The 16,347-nt window shown below is 43.2% G+C and overlaps 1 protein-coding gene across 7 annotated transcripts in view; it reads left to right on the forward strand.

The window, feature by feature from the left end:
* Positions 1 to 16,347, forward strand: part of TMEM260 (transmembrane protein 260) — a 78,925-nt gene that overhangs the window by 53,565 nt on the left and 9,013 nt on the right. For 2 of the 7 annotated variants that reach the window (XM_026480315.4, XM_026480314.4), the window contains 4 exons: positions 2,408 to 2,584; positions 4,056 to 4,109; positions 5,627 to 5,717; positions 9,597 to 11,875. In XM_026480315.4, coding sequence (XP_026336100.1) covers positions 2,408 to 2,584; positions 4,056 to 4,109; positions 5,627 to 5,717; positions 9,597 to 9,851 — 577 coding nt within the window. In that variant the 3' untranslated portion in view covers positions 9,852 to 11,875. Of the gene's footprint in view, positions 1 to 2,407; positions 2,585 to 4,055; positions 4,110 to 5,626; positions 5,718 to 6,394; positions 11,876 to 12,457; positions 14,138 to 16,124; positions 16,344 to 16,347 lie in introns of those variants that run through there. The other 5 variants (XM_026480316.4, XM_057318431.1, XM_057318432.1 and 2 more) reach the window with 4 other exon arrangements.

The following is a 16,347-nucleotide window of genomic DNA, read 5'->3' on the forward strand; positions in this document are numbered from 1 at the left end:
AGACCACAGGTGCATGAGACGGTATGTTTTTTTCAGTCTTTTGCTCTTGGTTTAAATTGTATCATTTCTTCGTATGTCTTCAAGTTCACTGCCTGCCAGCTCGCTCTCGCGCTCTCTCTCTCTGTCTCTGCAGACTTAGTATTAAGCCCATCTGGTCAGTTTTTAATTTCCATCATTGTATTTTTCAGGTCTGTAATTTCCATGTGGTTCCTTTTTATATCTTCTTTTTTTTTTTTTTTCCTTTTTATATCTTCTATTTCCTTGTTGAGATTTTCTGTTTTTCCATTCATTTCAAGAGTACTTGTCTTTACTTCTTGGTGCATACTTATAATAGGTATTTTAAAGGCTTTGTCTGACAATTCTAACATCTGTTTCATCTTGGAATTGACATCTGTTGATTGCATTTTCCATTGTGAGTTGAGATTTTCCTGGTTCTTCATATGCCAAATAATTTGGGATTGTATCCTGGACATTTTAAATATTTGGGCCTTATTTAAAACCTAAGGAGAATGTTGATTTTGTTTGTTTGTTTGTTTAGCAGGCCGTCAGTCAGGTAAATCTCAGGCTGCAAGTTCTGACCTGCCTTCTGAGGCCTTTATTTTCAGTGATGGTTCTGTTTTCAGAGCATTTGCAGGCTATCTGAATCAGTCCCTGTGTGTGCTGCCCATTACCCAGTCTGGGACCTGCGTGGCCATCTGTCCAGTGGCTCATCTCCCAAAATCTCTTCAGGGTCAGATCCACACATGCTGAGCTCAGAGATAAGCCAGGAGTTCATACACAACTTTATGGGATTGCTCTCTTGACTTCCCTCCTTTCTGTCTTCACCCTGGCCCTTCCCCCTCCTTGGAGGCTTCTTTCCGGTTCTCTGGCCCGAAAACTGGCTCTTTAATTTCCCTCTTCTGCCACGCACTTCCTGTGACCGTGTCTGTGTCTGGGACCAGACTGCCAGAAGACACAGAGAGGATTTGCTCCCCGCTCTTGCAACCACAGCTCCTCTGATTAGAGAGAAGTGTTCTTTTCTCTCCGAGTTGTAGGAACCGGCCCACCTGCCACTGCCATTGCTTGCCGTTGCCTCGTTGCTGGCACAGCACTGCCTGGTGCCCGGGGAAGAAGAGCATGGGGGCAAGCCAGGGGATTCCCTCTGCTCTCCACAGAGTTTATGAGTTCCCTTTCCTCCTCCTTGGGCTTTACTTGGAGCTCTTTTTGTCCTTGCTTGGTATGTACTTCCAAGTTTTAGGCTTCCCTGGAGTCCAGGCGAGGCACTACCGGAAGGGGAAAAATGGCAAACTCACTACAGGTTTGGTAGAACTTAGAATTCTGGTGTCTTTCCCCATCCTGCTTTACACCATTTGCTTTTCGGAGTCCTCAGATTCCACGCATTCTGTCCAGGAAGTCTAGCGTGCAGTGCGAGAGACAGAGGAGAGTCCAGAGCTCTTACGTTCTATCACTGCACTTTGGGTCAGATACCTCATTTAACCTGAAACAGCTCTGGAAGGGTTATACCCACTTCAGAGAGGAGACTAGACACAGGTGGTGAAGTGATTTCCTCCAAATCATAGAGGTCATAAGCGGTGGGGAAAAATCTAAAATCTAAGCCAGAAGTATCTTGTTTCAAAGTTCATCAGGTTTTTTTTTACTTTCAAGTAATTTCTTCTAATATGCTTTTTCCCCCTACTTAGTCATAGCTACTGAGGCATACACCACAAATTGGAACAGGACTATTCAATTATAGTGAATTTGAACCAAGCTTATTTAAACCATTTCTATTCCTAAATTTTGCAGGATTTGAAGCTTCTAATGCTTTATTCAATCTAACTAATTTTATTCAGCAAATACTGTGAATTAGCTAAGCATTGTGCTGTGTGCGATTCAGAGTTAATTCGGAGATAGCCTAGCCTCAGGATGTTTCTGCCCTGCTCGGGAGATTTGTGAATGCAAACAATAAGTACAATACAATAATGATAAAAGAGACAAAAAATAAAGTGCAATTGGAATTGAGGGGAGACATACTTCTAAGTAGGGAAACAAATGCAGCCTTATATTTCCACTGGTAAAATGAGAAAAAAAAAAAAGGTGTCAAATAAAGTATCTGTTTACATGTGAGACAGGACCACAGAAACTGTCACTCTAACAATGCTTGTCCCCAAGTGACTTCTTACAATGTTATGAACAGATCAGTTTTATCGTTTATGTCTGTTAACTTCCCCCCCAGCTCTCCCCAAGCAGCTTTTTTATACTAATGTAAATTCTGAACAGCCCATTTGGGAAAGATTTAAACAAACCAGAAGGGTTGCAGACGTTTTATTGATCACAGAGGTTTAAGGAGTCAAAAATGACCCTTCACGAATTATATTTATTAACATTTAGAACTTTGAGTTAAAAATATTTTTTTTTCTGTTTTCAATAGAAAAAAAACATTTGTTTGCATAGGAATTCATGAAGGTGACCCAACCTGGAAAAAGAACTATTCACTGTGGCCTTGGGGCTCTTGTGACAAATTAGTTCCTTCAGAGATTGTATTCAACCCTGAGGAGTGGATTAAACTTACAAGAAATATCTATAACTGGACTGAAGAATATGGAAGGTATGACCAGCAGCTGTATTTTTCATAGCAGTTTTGTGTGCTTAAAAAACCTACTAAATTTTGAGGTGCCCCTGCATATTTTTTATTTTTTTTATTAGTTATTAATACTATTATTTGCTGCCCATGCGAATCATAATAGAGAATATGTATTTCTTATCTTCATGTTTGAAGAACAGTAGGGAGATGGGAGGGCAAGGGGGGCTGTGGTTGGGTGGGCTCCCCAACAGTTCGGGGCGCGGCACCTTCCACCGCCAGCTCTCATGATGCCATATTGTCCGTCATCCTCTGTCTCGCACCCTCAAAGCGGAAGACATCCCTTGCCTGCAGTAGAGCTTTACGAGTCACCGTGTCCCGTGATAGTTTGCACAATGCATGAATGTACCCTATTTGTCGTTCTTTGGGAATGGCAGATAACTTCTCTCTGGGGGGAGACTGGCCTTTGATGAGTAACTCGTTCTTCACAGTTGTTCGCCATTAGCCTGATTGTGTTGTTTGGGGCATGATCAGTCTCCCTACAAGCATCCCTACAGAGCTGACTCCCGTATGGAAATTGAGTCACCATCTATAGAAATGGGTCTCCCTTGCCTATTTTTAAATTATGAATTATTCAAAGATTAGATAATTATTGCTTATAATTCAAGAACTGGCAAGATGATATGAAAAATGCTACAAAGGGGCTTTGGATTCATTTATGAGCAAACAGACCACATTGCACCAACCAGAGATGGTTAAGCAGGTCTGTGTCAAAGTACTCAGTAACCATCATGAGGAAAAGGTAGAAAATCATCTATTCTGGGGCACCCGGCCGGCTCAGTCATTGGAGTACGCGACTCTTGATCCTGGGGTCGTGAGTTTGAGCGCCACGTTGGGCATAGAACTCACTTAAAAAAAAAAAAAAAAAAGGAAAGAATATAACCTTTTCTGCAAACAGCTGCCTAAAGTACAAGTACCTAACACTACTCTTTATGTCCATTCCATCAAAATAGACACATAATAAGAAATTTAATTGGGAGAAAGAAAAATCCAGCAGATGGTTTAGCCAGTGTCCTGTGAGCAGCATCCTGGCTCCAGCAGTGATGTTAGCAAAGCCAGGAGCCCCTTCTCTGAGGCTTATCGCCTTGCTTCTTGGCTCTTTGGCTCTCGGCTGCGTCCATAGAGCGGCGCAGGCCGCGCCCCTGCCCCGTTGCCCATCTAGCACTTCTTAAGGAACAGCTGGCTCTTCAGATGCCTCCAGCCTCTTCCCACTAATCCTTTGTCCGCTCCCATGGGGCACCGGGGCTCATTACGCAGATTAAGAACACATGTACCAAACTCTCAACTTCCGAGCGATCAGACTTGTCTAGGAGGGACCTATTTCGGTCCCTATCAGTACTTCAAGATCCAACCTATTTTATTTGCCTTGGAAGATTATAAAACAAGGATTACGTGTCTGTAGCCGGCGGAAAATGTCACTGTTTTCTTATAACTGCAGGTTTGACCCATCTTCTTGGGAATCTGTGGCCAACGAAGAGATGTGGCAAGCAAGGTGACTAGCCCACACTTTTGTGTTCGCTGTCTGTTTTGGGGTCAGTGGTGATAATAAAATAGTGTTGACGAGCAGTCCTTTTGTTTGAGGCATCGTGCTCATTGCTGTACATTCATAGTCTCATTTCGCCCTCACAACAACCTATCAAGAAGTTGCTATTATCCCCATTTTACAAAAGGACAAACTGGAGGGAGAGAGGTTACTTGTCCAAAGCCAAATGGCTACACGTGATAGAGTCTAGAACTCCCATGTGCCTGACTCAGGAACACTGCTCTGCTCTGATGCTCTCCTGCCTCAACCAAACCAAAGTGAGTGTCATTGATTGAGGAGAAGTTGATGATGCCCCGAAGCCATGGGTATAATGTGCCGGTTAATTATTTAAGCACTTACTCAGTACTTCCTAGAGGCCAGACACCATGCCAGGTTTGGAAGCTACACACAGGAGGACAGCACAGTTGCCACCCTCAAGGAGCTCACAGTCTAATGGAGCAGACGGACTTATTAAGAGATTCGAATATTAACGTGCTAGGTGCTTGCTGTTGTTCCTGTCTGGGCCACTGCGCAGTGACGTTCTGGATGTTCTTGGTTCCTGTCGCTATTTTAAAATATTTAAAATGTCTAACACTGACAGACTTTGGCCTAAATATAATAGAAAAGTCCTCAGTGGCATTCAGATGGGGATACCAAGTACATAGGAAGCATTTCCTTCAGCAAAGGAAGGGTGCCCAGTCTGAGCCAGAGACTGCTTTGCACCGAGGATTCAGTTATGATATAAAGGATTTACATAAGTTTAAAGAGGTCTTTAAAAAATTGTCAAGAAATAGAGCTTCAAAATAGCAATTACAAAAATAGCCGTACTGTTGTTTATGCAGCAGTGTTCTCCAAAAAGTCAGGAAACAGTGTATTGCAAGTTATCAGCCTAGTCATGGGGACAAATCCTTGCTTTGAAGAACTGATCAAAGATGCATCGTGTGTTTGCACAATTCTTCGCTGTGGTTGAATGTAGGGAAGCTGGGGAAGAAATCACATAAAAGAAGAAAGCAGGTCATTATTCAGGCAGGTATTGATTTAATGGGTTTGCTGAAGACAATTTGGATGAGTTCATGTGGTCAAAGAGTCTAGCTACCTTTGAAGAACCGGTCACACATGGCATGAGCCGTTGCGATGGGTACCTTCAGGGCTGTGCTGACAAACTCAGCGAGTCCCCCTTCCCCTTCCCAGCTGCTCTCGCATGACTGGTGTACATCTGGCGGAGAACCGATGTATAATCGTGACGACGAACATAAGCTTTTTCCTAAAAGCTTTGACAAACAGTGTGAATGCAGCGTGTTGGCTGCGGGGAAAGAAGGGGTTGCTGCTGGTTCAGAGTAAACTTCGATGAATATGAGAGAGGAAAAAGTATGCAATAAAGGGTTTTGTATGTTCTTATCCGTGGGAAGTCTAGCAGATGTAGCTTTAAATGTGGGATTTGACAACATGATTTTAATGAAGGTTCCCCTCCCCACCCCGCCTTCCAGGATGAAAACACCGTTCTTCATCTTTAACTTGGCAGAAACCGTGAACTTACCTTCAGATGTGAAGGCTCAGCTCTACACTCATGCGTATAACGTACGTTACACTTTTTATACCTGTGAATATGTTTGGTGGGAAGGTGGTGGTGATCGGAGTGGAGAGTGTGTATCGCAGTAGAGTTTTTACTTTGTCGTTTCTCGTTTTATTTGGCTTTATAAAGCGGTATAAGTGGAAGACTACTTGTGTGTGTCCGTGTCGTGTATGTAATGTCTAAAGTAAACCGTGTGGTTGGCCGATGATAGCCCCTTCCCAAAGATGCCCTTGTCTTCATCTCCACAACCTGTGAGTGTACGGACGGCCTTACATGACAGAGGGGACTTTGCACGTGTGATTAAGTTAAGGATCTTGTGGCGGGAAGATTATCCTGGATCGTCCAGGTGGACCCAGTGTAATCATATGGCCGTTCTAAGGAGGAGGCAGGAGGGTCCAAGGCAGAGAGGGAGAGGTGATAATGCAAGCAGAGGGCAGAGAGAAAGATTCGAAGGTACTGGGTGGCTGGCCTGGAAGGGGAGGAAGGGGCCACAAGTTGGGAAGGGCAGACAGCCTCTGGAAGCTGCCAAGGGCAAAGAAATAGATTCTAGAGCTTCCAGAAAGAACACAGCCCTGCTGGTTTTACAAAAACCTTGACTTTATGTATTTTTACCTCCGGAAGTGTAAGATAATACATGTATGCTGTTTTAAGCCACTTTGTGGGTGGTGATTTGTTCCAACAGCAACGGGAATAGGAAACAGTTGGAAACAATTGGAACAAGACACAGCCCCCACCAAACAAGTTCTGACAGGTGGCCCTCCGTGCAGACGTCCTGACCTTGCTGCCCTTGAAGCGATAGGTTTGTGGCTGATTGGGATTTCGTGAGAAAGATTACGGGTCTCGGAGAGTGGCTCTGTCCTGGGACTGTGGCTCCGGGAGGCCAAACCAACCATCAGAGGGCCCAGCCACGTGAAGGCTCTGACGCAGGTGGCCCTCGCTGCGGGGGATCAGGAGGACAGAGCAGAGGCTTGCTGTCACCCCGTTTTAACGAGCCCCTGCTTTTCTGTGATTCATAGCCCTGGGCTCTTCAGACACTTTCAGAGACCGTCTGGGAGCCTGCTGTCTAGGAAACAGATGTCCTGGCAGGGGCCCGTGAGAGCCGAGCCCCGGAGCCGTCTGTGTGAGCCACTGAGGTGTTTGAGCCACCCCCAGGCTGCGGTGGGGCTGCCCAGCCAGGGCACTGGCTTAGCCCTGAGTCCAGAGCGCACAGTGTCCCATCGGTACGACTCATTTTACTCCTGAATGTCGTGATCATGGGTTCGTTGTTTATTCATGTATTCACTTGCTCATGGAGCATTTATTGAGCACCCAGTCTGTACCCAGTATTGTGGAGACGACCAAGCATTGTCCCTGCTACCCAAGAGGTAGCAGCCTGCAGAGGGAGACAGAAGGTAGAGTCCTCAGTTACATTCAGTCTTGGAAGGGACGTGAAGGGTTTACAGAGGAGCTGTGGGCACCGCAAGCTGTACATGCGTCCACCCTCCTGGAGAGGGGCTGGTGAGGACGGGAGGGGGCCTTTGGAGGAGACGTCACCGGAGCGTCATCTTGAAAGAGCAGAAGAAGCTGGCCAGACACATGGTGGGGCAGAGTAGTGAGAGGGTGGGCGTGGGAGGACAGTCCATGGGGACAAAGGCAGAACCCTCTGAGGTGCCCACTTGGGGACAGCAAGGGGTGGATTATGGGAGACGGGAGCTGGAGTTCTGTCTGGCAGTTGGGAGGTCCAGGTTCAAGGCCAGCTCCACCGTGAATTGTCAACTGTAAGTCAGTTCACCTTTCCAGGCCTCAATTTCTTCTAAAAATAAAAGTGGGGCTTAAGCTTTATCGATTATCTCTTGTGACCTTGTCATGTCCTAACCTGTTCATCTCTAATACCCTGTGATTATGTGAAAACCAAGTAGTATTTAGTGGGGGGAAATCTGAGACTTACTGTTATTTCATATTCTCATCAGTGACCTGGTGGTGATCAGCTGCGAGTCCACTACTGAAGCTAATTCATGGATTTTTGGTCCCTTTGGGCTTGTAAAGTTTACTCTTTTCAGTGGACACAAGACCATAGGTCTCTTCTTTGCATATGTCTCCAGATGTGTGATCTTGTTTGCAAGACAAAGAGGGTCAAATACTTGATGGGTCTACACAAATCCATCCCCTGGTACTGGCTTTTCAAGAATATTCTTGTTAGGTGTAAGACATTTTTGTTGTTATTTATAGTCATCCACTCAATAGCTCATACAGAACTTTAAGTTTGGGGGACCTTAAGTTTGGGTGTAGTGGGGGAGCAGGGAATATCCCTACTATCTTTGGGAATACATTTGTTAAATGGGTGTCCCCAGTAAACAGAACAGAGTCTGCTAAGACGAATGTCACAGTAAGACATACAGGAGGAAATATAATTCCACATGATGAAAAATGACCGGCATCTTAAGATACATCACACGTGGCTTAAGGGACACCCAACATAAGTCGATGATGTGTCAGTAACAAGTGTTCTAGAAATAGGTAGTATGCTCGTTCCAATAGCTAGTGACTATATAATGGGGAGGACACGACTGAGCCTCTCATTCTCTTGAGTCGTTGGGGAAATGCTCACTGAAGGCCTGCCTCTGTTTTGAACTCCAGAACCTTGGTAGGACTTTGAAAACTTGGGAAAGCATTGGATATTTGACCAAGAGAACGGAAGAGGGGGAGGCTAGCTTCATAGCTTTGATGTACATGCAAGCACAAGGTGACTGTTCCCTTTTTTCTGGAGGGAAAGAAGCGAAGGGGAGAACCGCTTTAAAGCCAGCTTGAAGACTGAAGCTTATTAAATACCAAAATGACACATCAGACATGAACTCTGGGATTTTTCCTGTGGATGCTGTTTAAACAGTAGGTTAGGTAGGGTGCATTTATCTGCCCTGGAGTAGAAGGTGGGGCGGTAGCTAACATACTAGGTCCCTTCCGGCTGAATGATGTGAAGGATGCAGTTCTAACTGCAGAAGCCCTTGGCCCCGGAGAAAGCATCGTTCCTTCTTCTGTGCGCTTGCCGAGTCTGTGGCCGACCTCCCGTTCCTGCAGATCGAACTCCCAATTCGCCAGCCCTCAAAAAGCCTGTGGAATTTCCAAATAAGCAAGTCTAGTATTCCATTGTGCAGATTTAGGTCTACGTTATTTGTTAAATTTTGGTGTTTCTCCCTGGAAAACTCAATATCAAAGACTCAGACTCTGTCCAAATTCATACTATCTGTGATGTTGCAAAGCAAAATTCCTGATTTCCATGGGCAAAATGTTAACTATCGAAATTGTAATTGTAGGGTGCCCTGAAGATTTTTAGTATCTCGCTCTAAAGGATGTCTCTTAAATTCTCTTATGCCTATTCGATCGATGATGGATTTGTTTGAGCTGGTTTATTGTTGCCATTGTTATTGCTGTTGTTTCTAATGTAGAGAGAAATTTATGTGAAAAGGAGGGTCAGAATTTTAAATTTCTTCCTGTTCTTTTTCCATGCAGTTTTCTAAAGAAAGCTGTTTTTTTCCTCCAACAGCTAAATTTAGAGTTTCAGCCTTTCTGCCTGTTGAGTAAATAGCTTTCCATGAATTAGAACTAAATCCCTTTCCCAGAACATCTTTCTGGAGGAAGAGCATTTTGTCCGGACAGTGTGTCTTAGGTTCCCTCTGTAACATCCGAAAACCCCCAGAAGCAGTTTTAGATGAAGCACATTTGCCTCCTGCCACTGTAATAATTACAGTCACATTCTTGCATTTTCTGCATGGCCTAGCAACGATTCGATTTTTACCATAGGCTGCTTGGATTTTTCTTCTTGTGTGATTAATTCCTCTGTGTTTTCTGTGTTTTGAAAAAAAGTCAGGGGCTAACAATGGAATACCAACATCTCTGCTGTTTTTCAGCTTTATAAGGAGATTGTCTCTTTACAAAAGGAACACCCAGCGAATTGGCACAAGAACTATGCCATCGCCTGTGAGCGGATGTTACGCCTTCGGGAAAGGGGTGCAGACCCTGAAGTCTTGCTATCTGAAACCATCAGACACTTCCGTCTCTACACCCAGAAAGCAGGGAATGATCCACAGCTGCCTGACATTTTCGTTGCTCTAAAGCACCTAAGAAAAGAACTGCAAAGTCTGAGAAATAGGAAAAATGTCTGAGGCAGCAGGATGTGAAAAACCTGCTCATCGTTCAGCTTCCAAAATTCCAAAGTCCGAAAGTTTTTCCTCCAAGAAAAAAAAATGTAAAAAAAAAAAAAAAAATTGAAGACGAAGTCATCTTGCAGCTATGGTACAGCGGTACTGTTTAGTGGGGTGTTTGAGTGATCGCAATGTGCTACGTATGTGAATTCCGTGTATCCCATGTCAATTAGCATTTCAGTGAGAATCTTCCAGAAAACCTTCCTACTTCCTCACTCTTTCACCTAATGACTTTGCTTGATTAGATGCTAGAAGAGAATGGGCTATTTTCATGTACTTTAAATAGCAATTGTCTCTTTTATTGGGATCAGTTTTGAAGGTTAAAATTCATAAAATACTGGTAACAGACCAAAGACACATTTTGTTTCCCAAAAGTGTTTTTTTTTTAAAGTGAACCTTGCTCTGCTTCAAGTTAAAATCCTTTTTTTTTTTTTTTGAGTAGCTATAGTTGTTACATAATCTCACACTTCAAGCTAAACACCAAGCCAGTGAATATTTTGAAAAAAGTTGGGAGTTTTATGGTCTTTGATAATTCTCTGAAATCATGAAAAAAATAAAGCTGATTTGTTTGCTTTCTTTCAGTTGCATAAAGTGGCAAATAAAAAGGATTTTGTATTTCCGTAGTTCATTTTATATTTATATTTTACTTCTGTTTGGCCTCATAAATCCGGGCCCAATAATTAGGAGGCCACTGCTGCCAAAATGCAAAAAAAAAAAAAAAAAAAAAAAAAAAAAAGGCGGGGATTGGGGGGCGGGGAGATGGGGAAGTGGTTCAATAAATTCATTTCTGTTACAAGCATCTTTTATACATATTACTAAAGAGAACATAGTAAGAAATGCAAATAATAGTTCTTTATTTTATTATGACAGTTAATTAATAGCAACCTGTTTTAATGAATAAAGTCACTCCGAGTCCTTCAGCACTTCCTAAGTAGAGGCCAGAATCTGTAGGGATTCTTTTCCCCCCAATTGTATAGCTCCTAGACTCCAAGCGCTATATAGGCCCCTGTATAGAAATGCTCACTAATGAAGAGGGAGGGCTAGAAGCTTGTCTGCATTCAAAGATCACTGGTGAGTCATTCAGCAAGAAAAGGCCCCTTACCAGGAATAGTCACAGTTCCGTGGCATTGTACTAGCAAAAGGGGCTGATCAAAGGTCTCCTGCGGAGCTTGCATGGTTCCCTTTCATACCACGACCATAATTAAAACCACTAATTCTCTTTTAAAATGCTGCAGGATGCCATGTAGGCATCTGTCTGGAGTGTCCTTTGTGATGTCATAAGCTGTTAAGGACCAGTGCCGAGGGCTTTTGAGTGAAATGCCAGTCATGAAGGTGCTTCAAGACAAGGGTGCCTCTCAAAGCTTGACAGGGCCTTGACTGCACAATTCGAGCTGAATTTGCCCCTTGTCAGCTGCCAGTAAATAAATCTCAAAGGGGGAAAAGCTGAAGTTTCATTACCTGATCCATGGGGCTTTGTTGGTTTTGGCATCACACAGGGGAAGCTCTTGCCCCTCCATTCTCCGGATTTGAAGATGGCCATTGGACCCTGCAGAGCCTGGACAGGGTTCAGAGCGGGACCTTTTGAAGAGTGTCAATAGTTGTAACAGTTCAGCTGTTAGGAAGACAAATAAATGGAGGAGCTCATTAATCCGCTTTTGGCTCTCGGTGCCTTTTGCCCTTTTATCACAGCCTTATTAGGCTCCTACTCATCTTGAACCAGAAAAAAATGAATTGGAGTTGTTGAGTACTAATTGGCAAAGACTTTTAATCATGGGCCAAGAACTTTCACTGACTTGAAAGTAACTTCTCCACAGGGAAGAACCAAAAACCTGGTTTACCTTAAAACAAAAACCTGTTGGATTCAGCGTGGCGTAAAAATTTAAGGAAGCGTTGATAAATTGTCTAAGTTGATCCATTTGAAAGAAATCGGGTGAGATTCAGGTTTCCACTTTTCTTAAAGAGGAGAAGCACAATAAAATTCAAATGAACATTCCCTGGACATGCGTTGCTTTTCTGGGTTCAGGAGAGAGACGGCTTGCGCGGTGCCTTGGGGCGACGGCACCTCAGTACATACATGGACGGGAATGTGCATTTGGGCATCTGTATACACGTGCTGTCGGAAGGACCTTATGGAAAGGAGTATTTCTTATGTGTGGCCTTAAAGCATGGCAAATGAAGGCCTCTTTTGAGGCTATCTGCCTGTTGAGTTTGCGTCTATAAGGAGGCGCGCCGTATGTATGTCTGAATATATACTTCGTGTATTGACTGTGGTCAATGGCACATAGATTCTTCTCTACAGTATACTTTGCGCAGCGGTGGCTTTGGACCACTCTCTCTTTGCAAAAGCAGTAATATATATATGATGGCCCAAGGTAGGGTCATAATTATTGAAATCGCTAAAAACCATCAGTACGTGAAAAAAACAGCCAGCTTGGGCGCGTTGGGCTTCATTCCCAGATCAACCGTTCTGAAGGATTCTTTCTCTTGTGTGCCGTTAAGCAAGTTGCTTTCTTTTTCTTTCCCTTACTTTTCCTTGGCTGGTGCACAACGACCACCAAACCCGACAGAAGGGGTCTCCTTTAGTCTAACCCCCGGACATGGAAGAGCATGTGAAGGAGGTGACTTCTCATGCAGGATTTGGCCAGGATCCTCCTAGCAATGTCCCCGGAGTGCCGCGGCTTGGCAGGACGACAGGAACCCCACAAGGCCAACTTCTGCCTGGACTTTGGCCTGAGGAGCAAGTGGGAGCCGGCAAGACTGCCCGCCTCTCCCCGCTCTGCGATGCCCTCCTGGCCAGCCCCGGGCTGGCTGCACACTGGAGCGTGGGGCAGGGACTGCGGCTCTGGGCCCTCGAACCAAGCCCCCCAGCCCCACGTCCACGGAGGGGAGCTAGGCTCCGTTCTTACTGTTGACTCTCCCCTTTGCTCTGTGTTTCTCAAAGGTCCCATTTTAAAAAATGCTTTTGTCCTGTGACTCAAAATAAAGCCAAAATGGAAAGGCATCAATTACTAGTAGACTTCTTGAGGTCTTCTAATAGACATTGTGAAATGTTACCTCCGTTCGTCTTCCTTGTATTTTCTGATGATAGAGCCGTTATGTTTACTTAGCTTTTATGATACCTAAACAAAGCTCATTTTGAGTGTTCAGGGTAATTTTTGGATACCCAGCTGATTTCTTTAGGTCATCAGGCTAGGATATATGAAGACTAGTTTTTTAAATTTATATTTTAAAAGTTAAACAATGTGAATCCTTAATCACAGTTTCCACCAATATCCCTCAGAATTTAGAAATGTTGATACTTTTAATATTCAGGGGAAAAAAAGCTTTAATAGCAGAGGTTGAAAAAAAAATGGATCCTGTTACAGCAAATCCTTTCACTCTGTTTTAATGCTGGTATATTTTATAAATGCACCAATGTAGGGTATTACTGTTCTTCTTAGTGGCTCCAAGTCCTGTGGTTAGGTGAAGAAATAAAATTCCAGCCCAGGAAAAGAGTCACACTGCTCTATTCATCCTCATATTTTGTTGTGGATGCAAAATCATTCTAGAGCGTATACTCACAAACAAATAAGTCCTGTTTCCAGGGATTCTGGGAACATCTAAAGGCCAGGATCTTGGCACAGCATTACAGAGCAAACAGGGAGCTACAGCTTTAGCAGCGATCATATTCAATGAAGACGTCATTGTCAGTACCCTCAAAAGGTCTGTTTGATTTGGATCAGCATTGGACGGTGGAAAAAAAGCCTCAGGAATAACACAATGTGTTTACCTGGATATAGGAAAGCAAACTAACAGGACTATATCTTGAGAAAGGGATTTTTCTGGAAAAAAAAATTCTGATTGCTCTTCAACACTGTAATATATATCTGGTGGAAAGGATATGTACAAAAGGTTAGCTTATGTCATATTGCAAAAAGAAAAAAGTAGGGGGAGAGATGGCTAGAGGCTCCAAAACTATAAACAGGAAGCCCGCAGTTATTGACCTGTAAGTGGAGTTGTCTGAATCTTTTCCTCAGATCCCAGGTGTTATTGGTTGGGGTTCATTTTCAATGACATAGGTATTGTGATGATTTGAGAAAAGTCGTGTTGATAAAGTCGAGAAACTTGCAAGATACGGATCGAACACAAAGGCAAATAGCTGGCCCGATTTCCATCCTAGTGATGGAGCTTCTCCAGCAGCCCAGTAGTCTTGCCGCCTCCATAGTTGCCATTAGGTGAGGAGGATGTTAAATAACACTCTAACAAAAGGTAAATAGAAATCCAGATCTAAGATTTCACCCTCTCATAATTTCAGTTGTTTATAATTTGCTGCAAGTCTGTATAAATAGTGTCAGGGGAAAGAAGTACAATAGGAGTATAGTCTTTATATTGGTAAGCTAATTGTAGATTATAGATTATAAACTGATAAATGGACATTATGTCCTGTTTTTGAAAATATGCACACCATAATCATCTTCTATGTAGAAATCTTACCTAAAAAGAGGTGATTTTGTAATGTAACCTTTTAAAAAAGATAATTGTGAGATTTCTCTCATCTCAATGAAATATTCCCTGGATGGTTGAACCATTGGAAATACCCTTCCCACCTGTGGTTGTTGCTTATATGGAAAAGTGTGGGCCATCGAACCCAAAAGAGAACGCTGCTTGGGAAGTGAGACCCAGTTTTCTCATCGTGGGCTTATGGTGGGATGGAACCTACATGGGTCACCTGATACCCTAGATCCTTGAGTGTCGTTCAAGACACAAGAAATCCCAGTGATACCCTGGCATGCCAAGGTGTGAACTCAAAAACTGCAACAGGGGCCATCTAGGATCTGAGGACAGGGTAAAAGGTGCAAGGACTAGGGTCTTCTTGTAGTATCTCCCCTAAAAATACGTTCCCAAAGTGGAAGGAAAACATTATATAGTTGTATTTTTATTAATAGTGCTTTTAAAAGTTAAACAAAAAACAAAGACTCTTTTAAAGTACTCTAGCAAGAGTGCCTGGGTGGCTCAGTGAGTTAAGTGTCTGACTTCAGCTCAGGTCATGATCTTGGGGTGGAGGGATTGAGCCCCACATTGGGCTCCCTGCTCAGCGGGGAGTCTGATTGTCCCTCTGCCCTTCCCCCCCACTCATGCTCTCTCTCCCTCTCTCAAGTAAATAAACAAAATCTTTTTAAAAAATTACTCTAGCAAAAGCTACAGAAACTTTAAAAGAGGTTGTTTATAAATGGAAGATGAGTCATTTATCAAAACACTAGGGTTCCTGTGACTCTTCGGTTTAACAAGTGAGAGGAAGTTTCAAAAAGTTTTGTTTATAAAAGAATGAAAACCCAAAGTTCAACTGTGCAGCACTTAAAACAGGAAAGTTCACTGATGAGAGCACTCGTACTTAGTGGTAGTTTTTATTTAGTATGTCATAATGTGTTCACTACAATTAGAATACATTCCTTCAATATTCCTGCAACTATGTGTCTCCATAGTTTTTATATTTTTCTTTCAGTGATCAGAATTCTTTATTTTTTTTAAGATTTTTAAATTTATTTGCTTGAGAGAAAGCAAGGAAGAAAGAGCACAGAGGGCGAGGGAGAAGCTGAGCAAGGTGCCCAACACAGAGCTTGATCGCAGGACCCCAGGATCATGACCTGACCCAAAGACAGATGCTGAACTGACAGAGCCACCCAGGCGCCCCTCAGTGATCAGAATTCTAACCACTAACCTACACGACCACCTGCGTTCCCCTCGAGGCCGTTCCTCAGGGCCCAGGATTATGCCTGGTTCTGGTGTTTGTTAACCTGGGTCATGGAGTCAATTTAGTGAAAATTAGGACCATCTTTTTCTTAATGAAATAGAGTAAAAATATCATGATGCATCCAAGGCAACAAGGATAAGTATTCTTTCATGAAACTTCTAGTTTCATTCCTTGCATATGTGTGTAGTTGCATGTATAACACATATGCTATGTGGGGTGTGTGTGTGTATGTGTGTGGTGTGTGCCTGTGTGTAAAAAGCACTTGCGTACAAATATATATATGTGTGTGAACTAGGTCATAATATAAAATGTATTTCTTATTGCGGGTCACAGAAAAGAATAGATTGGAAAGCCACTGGCTGAGCGGAATTTATCTAACTTTAGTGAACGTGAATGCCAAAAAGTTAGTTAGGGATCATCTCATATAACCAGCACAATGAATCTAGTTTGGTGAATGAGGAACAGGCCTACACTCAGTAAGCGACTTGATTTATGTCACACAGCTAGGTAATAGCAGAGCTGGGACCAGAGCATGACTGTGATTTCCATCACAGGTAAGTAAAACCAGCTACATTCCACTGTCTGTTGTGTGTCACATTAAAATTCCCAAATAATGCGGCCATATTAAAATTATGATAGACTTTTCTAGAGGTAAATTGTATCTAAGCTTGAGAACTGTGTTGTAGGATATTGTTTAAAAGCTATACACTGACCAGCTTTCTTCCC

This window comes from Ursus arctos, unplaced genomic scaffold (assembly GCF_023065955.2).
Source record: "Ursus arctos isolate Adak ecotype North America unplaced genomic scaffold, UrsArc2.0 scaffold_25, whole genome shotgun sequence".
Lineage (NCBI taxonomy): Eukaryota > Metazoa > Chordata > Mammalia > Carnivora > Ursidae > Ursus > Ursus arctos.